General features: G+C 37.3%; 1 protein-coding gene across 1 annotated transcript; it reads right to left on the reverse strand.

The window, feature by feature from the left end:
- Positions 1-801: 801 nt before the first annotated feature.
- LOC143858149 (uncharacterized) lies at positions 802-12,610 on the reverse strand. The gene is made up of 5 exons (XM_077368785.1): positions 12,423-12,610; positions 10,354-10,407; positions 8,529-8,632; positions 2,952-2,990; positions 802-1,318 (listed from the first exon to the last, which is right to left on the reverse strand). Exons 1-5 carry the CDS (start codon positions 12,496-12,498, stop codon positions 1,184-1,186), a joined length of 408 nt encoding a protein of 135 aa, XP_077224900.1. The 5' UTR covers positions 12,499-12,610; the 3' UTR covers positions 802-1,183.
- Positions 12,611-14,536: the final 1,926 nt, after the last annotated feature.

Here is a 14,536-nt window from a genome sequence, read left to right on the forward strand (position 1 = left end):
AAAACTCTGGTAAACCATCTGAAATTTATTTTACTTGGAAAACTAGTTGTGTGTTTTCTTTTTTTCCTGAGAAAATATTTTACTGAAAAGTTCACTTTTCTAAGGCCTTATTTGGATTGCAAGAGTTTTCAGGAAAAGTTTGAAAAGGAAAAACTTTTCAAAAAAATTTCTACTTTAACCAGTGTTGTTCAAGTTTTTATCTAGAGGGACCTTCAATTTATGATAATGTTCCTCTAAATTAAAATACAACCTTATCGTTTCCCTCTAAATCATGGAAAGGAAAAAAATTCTACCAAAAATGTTTTTCCTGCAATCCATAGACCTTCAATTTATGATAAGGGGAAAATTTTCAATAAAAGCATGGCCAGAGCCAAACATGAACAAAAACTACTAAAAAAGCCTCATGGATTGATTTCACATATTGGAATGTTAAAAAAAACTTAAGAGGAATTGTATAAGATTTCCATTAGATGCAAAGATTAGGTCCATGAAATGAAACATCATGTTGCTGATTGTTCACGCAGTGGGTCCTGCCACAAATTTCAGCACAATTGGAGATGTAGATCAAAAACTACTCTAACTGAACAGTCTCAGCCATTTGATCATTTGCCTGCAAATAGATGGCTAAAAAATAGAGCTGAGGTTCAAATTCAACAGCCAAAAGTCCTCTCAGCAGGAATGAGATCTGTGAACTGGATAATAGGACAAATCATTTTCATATCATGTCAACGGCCAGATCGATATAGCGCGCATGTAAGCCCAGCAAGGCACAATGTAGATCTTTTCGACAAGCAAACGAGGGGGAGGGGCAAATATATCTTTTCTATAACCCATGTCAAAAATACAAAAAAAAAAAAAAAAAGAAACAAAAGGAAGCAAAATCCATGTCAAAAATACAAAAAGTTCATGCATCAACAGTAAATTTTCAAGGCCTGTCATCCAAAATCTAATCAAAGCAGATATATGTTACCAGAATTGTAGGGAAGTAAGAGCAGTAGTAGGAGCTTTGCCATTCAAAAAAAAGGTGGGAGCAAGAGCAACAACTACAAGCAACATGTAGGCTATTTTAGGGTCCAAATTGCCTAGGAATTGCAAGATTCCGGAACAGGAGTGTGACCAAGTAGGAGATTCCTACAACTATCATGCGTACCGAATTGGTGAATGACATATATTCTAGAACTCTCTATGCAGATGTGCAAGGCAAATCCTCGGCATTAACGATGGGTTCAACAGGAGATGAGGGTGGTTTACTCACAATGCAAGGTTTAGTCGGTCGCTTTGGATGAACTTGATCAACAGTCTTGGAGGGAACATTGAACTGCATCACCAACAAATAGCCACATCAATAGATTTACATAATATACTTGTTTGGATGATATCATTTTCCTTATTGGTAGATGAACTGAAGACAACCTAAGGCAACCAATTGATAACAATAATTCATTATTATTAATAATATTTTAGTTTTACCATTAAAAAACAATATTTTAGTTTTATTCAATTTGCATCAACCAGTGTTGACCAATGTTAGGAACATTGTTCAAGCAAGATGGATGATTTCTTTTTGAGAAAGATGAGAGTAAAAAATGAAAACCAAGATCGATGATCATGCTAATTTGGATCCCAAGGAGAGTCCCATCAATGACCTGTTCTTCCCAGTCTCAACACACGCCACCCTTACTTAAATGATCATAGTTCAATAAGTTATGCCCTACGTAACTTAGACACAAACATACCCCCTCTAACATACCCAACTGTTACTTGAAGCAGCATACTTATGCCCCCTCTAACTTACACACAAACACACCCACGATTAACTACAGGTGATAAGTTATGCCCCATGTAACTTAGGTAGAAGCATGTTTATTGGTAGCAGACACGGATAAGAGGTGCCCAACACAGCGCCCAAAAAATGCATGCAAACAATTTAATGATATATTGGAAAGTTTGATATATAAATGAATGCATTATTTCATATTGGGGATAATATGAACTAATTCAGCTTATGGGTGAACATCCTGCTATTAGATATGCATTCCAAATACATATCTGGGTGTCAGCCAATATTGAGGGAAACTTCCCAAGCAAAGAGAAGTACCTTCTGGTGTCCCAAGCCCAAACGACCCACCTTATGGAAAGTAGCATATTTAACATGCATATGTATGTGTGTGTGCGGTAAGAACAAGAGGCAGTAAAGGGCAACAAGTAAAGAACGGGAAGCGGCGACAGAGGTAGAAATAAGCAACTCTACGACCAAAGCATCTATGAATTTCAAGATTAGAAGCAGGAGCTGAACGCTGTAAGTAGAAGATTTGCGCACCACAGACGTGGTAATTGCCACCTTAAAATAACTATAATTTTATTTTTATTTTTTAAATATAGAAAGTAAAAATAATTATAAATTACAAATCAAAGTAATTTAGAAAGTAAAAAAAAAGTATGCTTCTTAGATCAGCAATTGGTCGTCTATTGCAGGGAAACAATGGGATTGTAGTATGTTCTTTATCTTTAGAAGAATTTTGGTTTATCAAAGAAAAAAAAATGGCATCCTATTCAACCACAAGAACACCAATTTTCTTTCCACATATTATAGCTTGGTATCTTCGTAGCTATTATTTGTTAATGAAGTAAACATTTTTTTGCCAATGCTTGTTGCTAATATTATTCGTTTCTAATTTCTAAACCACTTAACTGTTAGTCATAGCAAATATCCTTTGCAAAAACAGATATTTATTTGTTTTGAACAGTTTAACCAATAGTTCTTTGGATAGAAAACTCGAACCAGATTTAAGGATCACTTACCAAGGCATCAATCACAGATTCACAGTCAAGTTTCTCATCAGATGATAACTATAGAGAACCATAGATTTTAATGTTTCAAAATTTCCACAACAACCATCCGTGAAAGTGAATATATGCAACAATAATTCATTCACTGCATGCATTCTAACCTTGTAACCACAGCCGGCAACGCAAGCATGGAAGCACTCCTGCACTCAGAAAATAAGCGATAATAGTTAAATTGATATAAAAAGTAAATAGAATAATTGAAATTGTAGGCAAATCTGCCAAAGATCTGGCACCAAACATATACATCAAAAGCATATGTTTGACTCCATACTGTACAATCTATGTCAGAAACTCACAGTTTCAGTTATTAAATGAACATTGAGGCTGCATTTTTTAGGGAATTTGCTAGGGAGCATCACAGAAGGTATTCGCGTAAGGGCTGTTGCATGAGAGAGCAGCCACACAGGGTCACTTTTCGTCTAATTCATCTGAGGTGGCTGCCTCTCATGCAACAGCCCTGCAGCCACCTCAGATGAATAAGACAAAAAGTGAGCCTGTGTGGCTGCCACCGTTACATGGATTCTTCTAAATGGGCGAAGAATCCGTGTCGAACACATCTCGGATTCAAATACTTGAAGAATCTCTGAGACACTTCTAGATCTCTTTTATCTATTGTTCCGAGTGCTACTACCACAACTTTACAATTACCATATGTTTTGAGTTTTACCCATTCTAATATTAAGTTTCTTAAATGGAAAAAATATTATATCTACTTAAGTTATTAAAATATTCAATATCTTACTTGTTATAACCATATTATTATGTAAAAAAATAAAATTTGAGAATTGATTAAAATATTTTGGCGAATCCACGAATCGTTCTTTTTGAGGCTTGACGAATCTGACACTCGATCCCCGTATCGGATTCCGACACTCATATCTGTACTGATGCAACATAGGTGGCTGCTCTCTCGTGCAACAGCCCTTACACGAAATACCTTCTGTGCTGGTCCCTAGCAAATCCCTTTTTTTAGATATTGTCGATTTAAAATATCCAGTGAATAAAATAATAGCAATAATAGAGTTTTGTAATGTCCTGATTATAAAAAAAAAATTGAATATTTGTGCATTTAATATGGTATTTGAAACATGTACTATCTGATCAATGCTTAAAAACTTAAACTTGATTTAGACTCAATGACAACCCAAGTCTAAGTCAAACCTAAAAATATATCAGGTATTTCAATTACCTTGTTGAGTTTTGCTCAGTTTATGAAAATGAACTTATCAGTTATCACATTAACTAAAACAAACTTGATCACATTGAGTCAAGTGTGGTGAGTTCTTCAAGCACTCGGTCAATTTTTAAAATCTTGATAAGACACCATAAAAGTTTTAAAGCAATGCCCAATGTTTCTAATTCATTGTTAGAGATTTTCAAATTATGTCATCTCAATAAACAAAAGGGAAATGATTTCTGTGCTCTAGTGTTCTGATAAGCATGCGCTCCACTTGTTTGTCGTGTAGTATTTAAAGGGATGTCAGAGGATATTACGGTTCTCAAAAAGCTCTAAAAGCCCTTTAAATACTACACGACAAACAAGTGAGCGCATGTTTATCAAAACATTGGAGTGCTGAAATCATTTCCCTAAACAAAACTAATAATTTTATTTTGAAACAAAAAATACTTTTATTTTTCTTCTCTCAACCTTAGTGTGAAGGTTGGTGTACTAAGAAAATCCCAATTAAATTCTCACCTTGTCTTATCAATCTTACTGCTCGGCTGATAATTGCATGTTCTTGCTATACTCGTGCCTGCCATCTTGCTTGTAGATTTGTACAATGGCCGGTCTTTGTGAACCCGACCACCACGCTACGCCTATGCTTCCCTCTGTTATGGTTTTGGGAAAGTTCACCATTGACAAGTTGTTGTTAAGAGGAGGCGAGAATTACTGACCCATAGAGCATCTTGCTGCTATGTTTAATTGAGGGAAATGATATTCCAATTAACTTCTCTCCTTTTCTTATCAAGCTTATTGCTCGGCAGATAATTGCATGTTCTTGCTATCCTCGTGCTTGCCATCTTGCTTTTAAATTTGTAACAAGGCTGGTCTTTGCGAACCCGACCACCACTCTACGCCTCCTCTTGCATCACATTGACCACCATCTTAGCCTGGGTTGCCAAGATAAGGGATGTCGCATCTCCCATCAATCGGTTCGCTTTAATGATGTATTCCTTTCCATCTTTCATGAGACAGTGCTTCTCCCTTCGATCGAAAATTGCATCTATATCCAACAGATGCAAGTTACCGAGAATCACTTGGCAATCATCCATCGGCACCACCTCACATGTCACATAGTCCATGTATCAATCAGTGATGGCAAACTTGAAGGTACATTGTTGAGTGATCTTCATATCATCCTTCTTGATCTTGCCCATTAGATATGGTTGCGAATGAGGGGCAGTTGTGAGCCCCATCTTGGACATCATTCCTTAAGAGATCAGGTTTTTCTGGCACGCTAGATCGATGATGGCTCCCACCAGGCTTTGTTTCACTTGGATCCGGACATTGAAAAGATCCGCACGTTCGTCTTGCTCTGAGGATGCTTTGGCAGATCTAGTCATGAGTGCCAGCTTCTAGTCTGCCGCAAGTAACTCCGGTAATTCCTCGGTTTCGACGGGCATGTAGAGTTGCCTTGGTGTTTTCTTTAGTGTCGGTATTGCCGGATCTCTTCGGTTGTAGCTCAAGGTGAAACTTCCAACACTTATCAGCCGTATGCTCAGTCCATTTGCAATGATCATACCACGCCTTACGAACTGTGTTGGTGTAGGCTTCGGATCGAACTTAGATTTGTCTCTTGTCTACCATCTTTCTTCTTGTGTCTTCAATCTTGGTTTCCGGTAGCTGTGACTTTGCTGTTGGCCTCCCCGATGGCGTCGATGGGAAAGAGATTCAACTCGGATATTGTCATGTAATCCTCTCAGGCACTTTGTGAAGGTACCCTATTCCTCAACTGAGATTCTAGGTACTATAGCTTGCTTGTGGAAATCTGTACTTCTGTAGTGTACTCCCGCACCGTTTGCTCTAACCACTACTGTAGGTATTGCCACCATACTCATTGTTCTGTTTCGTATCCAAGGGGTTAGAACTTTTTCTGAATCATTTCCCGGAAATGCTTCCATGTCATATCAGCCGATCCCTTATTCCTTGCTTAGGGAATTCCACCATGTGAGGGCGCATCTAGTGAAGCTTGCGAAATTCACCTTCTGAGTATCTGTGTACTGGTCATGGTTTTAAATTTCGACCGAAATCTGAAATTTTGGATTTCGGTGGGGACCGAAACCGAAATTTCCCGAAATTTGATATTTCGGCAGAAATTTTGGAATTTCGGTCCGAAATTTCAAGAAAATGGCATTTTAAAAAAATAAATGTTACAAAATTTCGGAATCCGAAATTTTGAGATTTCAGTCCCAAATTTTGAAGCTTAATACCAAATTTCGGACCGAAATTTCGGATTTCGGTGGGATCCGAAATAGGTACCGAAACCGAAATTTAAAACCTTGGTACTGGTAGATCAAGAAATATGTCTCGAGCTCGTCAAGCTATAGCCCAGTTTTTTTTTTCGCGTTGACTTCCCTGTCATACAACCGCATGACAATCCTTGCCTCCACCTTAAAGGGTCGAGCCTGGGTGTTCTCTCCTAAGACGAATGTCTGCGGAGCCCAATCTCTTTTTTCCTCCTCCCGGTCACTCTCGATGTGTCCCTGGCAGACATTAACTGTGACGTCATCGACATGTGGGTTGCTATCTGGCTCTCCATACGAGAAAGTCTTTGATCAACTGTGTTGTTTTCCACCATATCTCTTTGGTCAATGGGCACAGGTACTACGTCTGATTCTTCAAGTTCTTGTTGTTGCAAAACGCATCTGTTCACCACTATTTAGGATCCCGGATTGTTGTTGAAAAAGAGGCTCCGATACCAATTGATCAAAAATCGTATTTGGATGCCGTATAATCCAGTAACTCTGATACCACTTGAACTAAAATTTAACGGGAAACTCTATGAACCAGCAATGGTATGTGTTATGCAGTTTTGGGCGTCGGCTCATAATATTGCATACACTGATCTTGATCGTAACCGGCCACTCAAAGGTGCATGATTTGCAATTAAAACCGTGTCACGGTTTCGCAATCCAGCCATCCTAGACAACTCAGCAACAATCGTAAAAGAAAAGCCAGTCCACAATATTTAGATTTTTTCACCCAACCAATAGCTCACAACTGCGGCAGAATATGGAGTCACCCCCCTTCATCCTTGTAGTTTTTTATCAACTCCAAGAAAACCTAAACCTCATTAACAATGGGCGTGGGGTGTAATGCCCTTTATATCGAATTGGATACGTTCCCCTTCTTCCTTGTTGTTTTTCATTGACTCCATGAAAACCTAAATCTCATTAACAATGGACGTGGATGTAATGCCCTTTTATATCGAATTTCCAGAAGATAACTCCTAAAACAAATCTTCTTCTACTAGTAGGATAAGATAAAAACCTAGCATCTAGAGTCCTTTCCTTTGATGACACAGTTGCCAATTTATCTCCAAAATAGTTACTGCTCCCATATGTAGTTTAAAACCACATCTAACAGGAGTCCAGTAGGAATTGCACTTGATGCCTCCTCATCTCCAACCATCTATTGGAGGTTTTTCCTTCCTTCAATACTAGTTGCACTAGGATTATTCATGAATAAACTATGGTTTCATGTGGAAACCATGTACAGTACGTAACCATGCATGCAAATGGCCATGTCATGCAAGCCACATAAGTGCCACATGGTATGTTCTCATGATCTAGATCCGCCTGTGCCTCTTGGCTTATAGAAGTATTAACCATTCCCAATGATATCATAACCATATGGGTCCTACACGTAAAACACACACTGCATCCCAGGGTGTCAAAAACCATGGTCACGATCCATCAAGGTTTTAAATGTCGGTTTTGGTGCCGGTTTCGGTCACCACCGAAACCAAAATATTTCGGTTTCGGTGGAGATTTTGGTAATTTCAGTGGAAATCTTTAACATTTTGGTAGAAATTTTGTAAGGGTGAAAATGAAATTTCGTTTGAAATCATGTAAAAATCCGATTCAATGTACTTTCGGTTCGGCTGAAACCTAAATATTTCGGCCAAAATTTTGGATTTCAGCCGAAATTTTAAACTCCACCTAGATCAATACACCAGGCATTTTAAAATAAGTGATGGTCCAACATATCATTCTACTGATTGTCCCTATCTTATCTATATGGGAGAAATTATATGGTGGCCGCCCTTTACATATAAAGGGCGGAGAGAGAAAATATCAGCCCCCTTGATTTTTGATCAAGGGGAAAGTCAAAAAAGGGGGTTTGACCCGGATCAAAAATCAAGGGGGAGAGTTTTCTCTCTCTCCGCCCTTGTTGTTTGACGGTCGGCCACCATATAAATTCTCTCTATATGGAATTATTTGAATTCAGAGAACATGCTCAGCTCAGTTGAAATCTAAGACTAAGTTGTAGTCATGGAGTTTGTAAAACTTCAACAAGGATATAAAAAGAATCACTCATGGAGTTTGTAAAATTTCAACGAAGATATAAAAATCCTTCTGAGCAACCCTCATAAAGCTCAATATAGCTGTGTTGCAAATACAGTGAATCAATGAAAACAAAAAAAAAACACAGATCTATAGGTAAAGAGATGAACCGCAGAATAATCGTCAGCTCCTGGAGAGCGGTCAATGTAAGCACTCCACTGATGGTCCTTCAGAACTGGATCCTTGTAGCATATCTCATCGCATTCTCCAAGGCCTGATGATTAAAGAATAATAGCAATATTAATATTAAGTAGAAAATTATACAAGCATCCACATAATGATAATATTATGAATATTTTTGCACTCCAAGACAAATCTAAACCAATACAATGCAATCATAGGGCTTTCTCTTTAGCATAAGACCACCCAAACTAAATACCACAAAATCAAACATTACATATGAAACATAACAGGGGAAGTGATTTTTTCAGAAATGCAAACATCATACGTTGAAATTAACAATATATAAACAATAACCAGAAGCGGCAGGAAATAGGAGAGAGTGCTGAAGCAGAAATGACCACAAAAGGTAAATAAATTATTTCAGGACTTCAAAGAATCTTAGAAATTGTGAGATTTCATATGGAAGTGGCACCCTAAGTTGTTAGATTAAGTTACCACGCAAACACAAATAAAAATCTTCAAGTGAATGAGGTATTTGTGCCTGTACAGCCTCTGTTTATTCCAAACATAAACAAAAGCAGACACCTAGGATAGGTAACCCTAAGAACCTGCATATCCTTGATCCCTAATTCATCCATGCATTACGCTGACCCTCCTAAAATAGTCTAGAGCCAATTTACTGGATTCTTAATTCAGAAGTTCAGTCTTTCTTGATCTGCAATGCTTGGAAAGTGCTAGGAACATAAAAGAGGTAGGGGCAAACCGAAAACAACTTGAGTAGAAACAGTGAGGAAAGACTTGATAGCTAGGAACACAACAAAGAACATGACCTTTGATAGGATAGAATGGAAGAAAATGGTCCATGTAGGCGAACCCAACTAGAGCCAGGATTAGAACAGCGTAGATTCCTTTCACCTTCTTCATGAAATTTTTCTAAAGGATTCATTTAGCCGACCCCAACAAGTTTGGAACAAAGGCTTTGTTGAGTTGAGTTGAGTTGAGTATGAGTTTATGAACCATAGTGCTCTAATCATGATTTCACTCAGATTCTTCAAGAAAACTAAATTCTTCAAAGTGAGTTCGTTGAATAGAACCCGTATAAAGGAGATCAAATAATAAAAAGTAATTGCTGCTTCTGAAGTATTTAAAATGCACTGAAATGTGGAATAACCAAGCTTGGTGTTACTATCCATGTCTTTCATGTGGTTGAGTCAGGTTCCATGCTGCTTACATAATATTTTTGTTCCCATCATATATGTCGGTTAAATATTCAAAATTCAACCTATAATTGTCCAAGTCCAAGGCAACTTCAAACTCGATCAAATACCAGATCGACTTCCTCAAGACGAAAAACATCAGTCCGATTTTATGAGTTTTTCGAGCACTCTGTCGAGTTTCTCAAGCGCTTGCTCAGGTTACTTGGGTTTTACAGAAACTAGAACTCCTTTGCTACCAGAGTCTTGCTTGAGTCAAATTGACTCTGCAAGATTTTCAAATACTCAATCAAGTTTTTAAACCTAAACTATATTTACTAGAGTCAAGTTTCCATTGTTCATTGTTCAGGTACATAACAATGCAGTTCCCAGTTGGGATCTATTGGCTTTTTTTTTTTTTACAATAACAATGCTGAGTGGAAGACAAAATCTCAGAATTAACTCAAAGGAAAGGTGATATTAAATATTCATATAGAATAATCAAAATCAGCAATTCAAAAAATGTCCAAATTATCACATGGTAATATATCGTGTTTGAATAGTTTTTTGTTAGAAAGGGAAGACATAAAACAAAAGATGTTGAAAGAATAATGCTTACATTCCTCCCAGGTCTCTCCATCGGTATCACAGCCTTTCTTGCAAAAAACTCTCCCTACAAGTGCCTAGCATGGATTATTACAGCAATCTTGTGGTAAAGACCAAATTTGAAACATAATATTTGAATCAAGAAATCCTTCAACAACAAAAGATGCACTACCAATAGTGATCAAATGTAAAACCCAGTCCCAGGTTTTTGCAGTAAAGTAAAAGCACTTGCATCATCTTCTTTGCAGCCACACAAAATCATGCAATGCCCATCAAATATATCATAGTTATATCATGAAAAAAATTATATTTCAACTTTAAACCGTACCGTATAGTGTAAATCAAGTTACAATACAACAAATGTGCATATTGATAAATATATGCATATATGTATAACATTTTGAATTTATGAAGTTGAGAGTAAGGAAAAAATACTGAATAGGAGGAAAAAATGGAAATGGGACAATTTTTCTTTCTTCTTCCTGTCACAAAATCTATTTTTGTACATGTGAAAAAATGTAAAAATAATAAAATATCCAGAACGTTTGCCTGTTGTGCCCCAGAAATTACCATAGATGGACCACAGCTGGAAAGTATACCAGCTGAACGATCCAAACTTACCAATTGGTGGATTTTAAGAATCACAAATAGATGGTTAAAGAATGACCAATAGTCAACATCCAAAGGGCAAGAGTCCTCCAATTAGACACTTTGGATTATCCGCTTGGCCTGAATTTCATGCTATGAATCATCCAAAATGGGGACAACCCCTGATAAGGGCAAATCTCGTACATATGTGACCAAGAGTTTTCTTCTTGGGGTTTTTCTCTTGTGGTGTGAAATTGAGAGCGGATCTTTTTTTCTCGTAGTGGAAAGGGGTTGTGGTTTGCAATTTTAGGATAAAACCATTGTAATCGTCTTTTCTTGCTTTCTCGTAGTGGAAGGTCGTGTTCACGCCTGTGGAAGTAGGCATCTTGGACAAACCACGTAAAATCTCGGTGTGTGCATCTTGTGGTTTTTCTTTTTTTACTTCTTTGTGCGTGATCGGCTTCGTTTTCGCCGTCAATTTTCGGAAAGTCATACGCAAGATCTCATTTTTCGCCAACTGGCCGATGCTTAATCTCCAACCTTGTGAGGACAGGGTTGATTTCAAGGCAGGCGGAATGTTACGTGCCTCAATGGGTCCCACTTGGGTGTAATAAATTATATTAGATTTCGTACTTTGTGAGATTTACCTTCTTAAAGATAAGGGTTAGGGTTTCCAGATTAGCTAGGGTAGGAATTTTAGAGGAAGTGGTCAAGTGGCTATCAAGTGGGTTTTCCATTTGGTATAAATAACAAGTAAATATTCCTTCTTCTTTTTTTAAATGAAGAAATTTATCCCCAAAATTGTATTTTTGCACATAAAAGAGGACTGACCCTTCCCTAAAAGTGGGTCAAGAGGCTGATCTTCCCTCTAAGAAGATCAATCATGTTGCGAACCAATTCGGGTTGTAATGTATCACAGGATAATTAAAACCCATTTGGTATAAATAACATGTAAGTATTCCTTTTTTCTTTCTTTTTTAAATGAAAAAATGTATCCCCAAAATTGTATTTTTGCACATAAAAGAGGACTGACCCTTCCCTCAAAGTGGGTCAAGAGGCTGGTCTTCCCTCTAAGAAGATCAATCACCTTGCAAATCGATTCGGGTTGTAATGTATCACAAGATAATTCTAATATTCAGCAAAAAATCTCTCAGTCTTTAATGGGTTGTAGACTTATAATAAAATCATGAAATTTCAACAAATCAAAATCTAAAAAAATCCCTAACTTCCCATTTCCCCTTTCCTTAACAACATCAAAAGAAAAACAAAAAAACCAAGAATTTCCAAATAATTGATTCGAAAAAACAACCCCCAAACCAGAATCTGCCAAAACCCATTTCCCAATTTCTCCTTTTTCTCTTATTCGAGCTCAAGTTAAATAAATTACCCATAAAAAAAAAGTAAAAAAAAAGAAGAAAAAAGAAAGAAAGAAAGATGTCACACATAAAAAAAGGAAAATGAAATTAAAAAAAAAGGGTCTGGAGAGATGCATACATGGAATCTGCATTAGGGCGGAGTATTTGTTGGTGCATTGATTTCCACAGGGAGAATACCATTGCTGAGGAAGCATGTTTTAGCGATATTTTGGGTAAAAGGAGTGACGAAGAAGAAAAGAGGTAGATGAAGCAAGAGAAGCCCATCAAAAGACGAGGGAAAGGGTGTCAACGGATCCACCTATGTGTTAGCCATGATCCATTCAAATCTCTAATGGGTCAGATTAGATCCGGAGTGTTCTTCGGATCCTACTTATAATGTTTCGGTCACGGTCCATTTCAAATTGGACCGTCCATCGGAGTGGTCCCAGTAGGCCTACTTACATTCCTACTCACAATATGTTTCGGTCATGGTCTATTTCAAATCAGACCGTCCATCGGAATTATGTAGGTCCTACTTACATTTTACGCTGTTAGAATTAGGGTGAGTGCAAAATGTGACCGGGGCCTTGAATAGATCCACATCATGAATTGCAACCGAATTAATCTTCTCAGCCGACTTTAAAATTGACGTGGATCTATTCAAGGGCCCTTCTCCGGTCTTGCATAAAGAGGGCCCTTGCATATAGAGGTTATTTTTGCAAAATAGTATAATAAAATTGGAGTTAGGACTTTCCCTCGGGCTTTTGTTGGTTGTCTAAATCCGATCAGTAATAAACTAATAATTTTCAGAACCTATGATAGGGTCCCGAAATGTGTCCATGGATCCCAGTAATGTGACTTGATCCTATTCGTTTTAAGTTCAGATTCGGATGGTCCATTGGACTGTCCAGGTCCATTGATACCCGTATCCATAAGAACAAGCTCATGCATAAGAGTAATTCAATAATTAGGCTTATTTTCTCTCCAAATTTTATATGGTATAAGCCCCTATGGCCCAATATATTTTTTAAAACAAATACTGTATGGCCTACACTATATGATGATCCAAAACGTTGATTTGATGGGCCACAACATAAATATGTTGTGCCTAAAAAATCATTTCCATGATCCCAACCCTCCAACCTATAGGAGGGCTAGGATCGTCCTATAGAAATGATTGTATGGGCACAACTTATTTATGCTGTGGCCCATCAAATGTGGCCCATCAAATGGACGGTTTCGATCATATATGTTGTAGGCCGTAAAGTATTTTTTGAAAAAATAAAATTGAAACCCATTTTGCTAATACACAAAGACAGAGTTCTTGGTTTTGCTATAGGAGCACAAGAAGGCAAGAAATAAGAGCTTAATGGTCTGGCAAAAAATCCTAGTCCAATTACAAAAATACCCTTACTTTGGTGATAAATTACTAAGGGCATGTTTGCTAATTGCTACCATGAATTTATTTTCATGATAAATTAGCTTCTTCATGTGGTGAGGGGAGTCTAGGAGCAAGGTTTTCAATTTCTACCGAAATGACTGAAATTTCGGGTTTTGGCAACCTGAAACCGAAACTGGGAATATCCAAATCGTTACATTATTTCGACCAAAATTTCATATGAAATTTAAGGAAATTTATCCAAAATTCTAGATTTTTTTAATGGAAATGATTTTTGTGTTCCAATGTTTTGATAAACATGCGCTCTACTCATTTGTCGTGTAGTATTTAAAGGGATGTCAGAGGATATTACGGTTCTCAAAAAGCTCTTAAAGCCCTTTAAATACTACACGGCAAACAAGTGAGCGCATGTTTATCAAAACATTGGAGCGCCGAAATCATTTCCCTTTTTTATTATTTATGGGCCGGTTTGAATACTTGGATTTTTGAATCCAGATTTTTAGTTTGGAAACAATGTAAAAAGGGTTCGTAATCAACTTGTTGAATGCTGTCGTGGCAGCGTTTCTTGGATTTTAAGTAAGAAAATAAGGTTTTAGAAATCTAATGATTGAGGAGAGGTTTATAAAACCAGGTTTTATTACTTAAATCCAAGAAACACTGCCAGGACAGAAGCAGCAGGTTGATCATGAATCACCTTTTATCACTGTTTTCAAACTAAAAACCTGGATTCTAAAATCCACTATTTTCTCATAATTTTCGGTCGAAATTTGGTATGGAATAAAATATTAAATTTAATGGGGTCCTCGGATTTCAGCTGAAATTTCGGTTTCGGTGAGGACCGAAACGCATTCCGA

This window comes from Tasmannia lanceolata, unplaced genomic scaffold (assembly GCF_043159265.1).
Source record: "Tasmannia lanceolata isolate RefF3 unplaced genomic scaffold, GAP_Taslan_0.1 ptg000025l, whole genome shotgun sequence".
Lineage (NCBI taxonomy): Eukaryota > Viridiplantae > Streptophyta > Magnoliopsida > Canellales > Winteraceae > Tasmannia > Tasmannia lanceolata.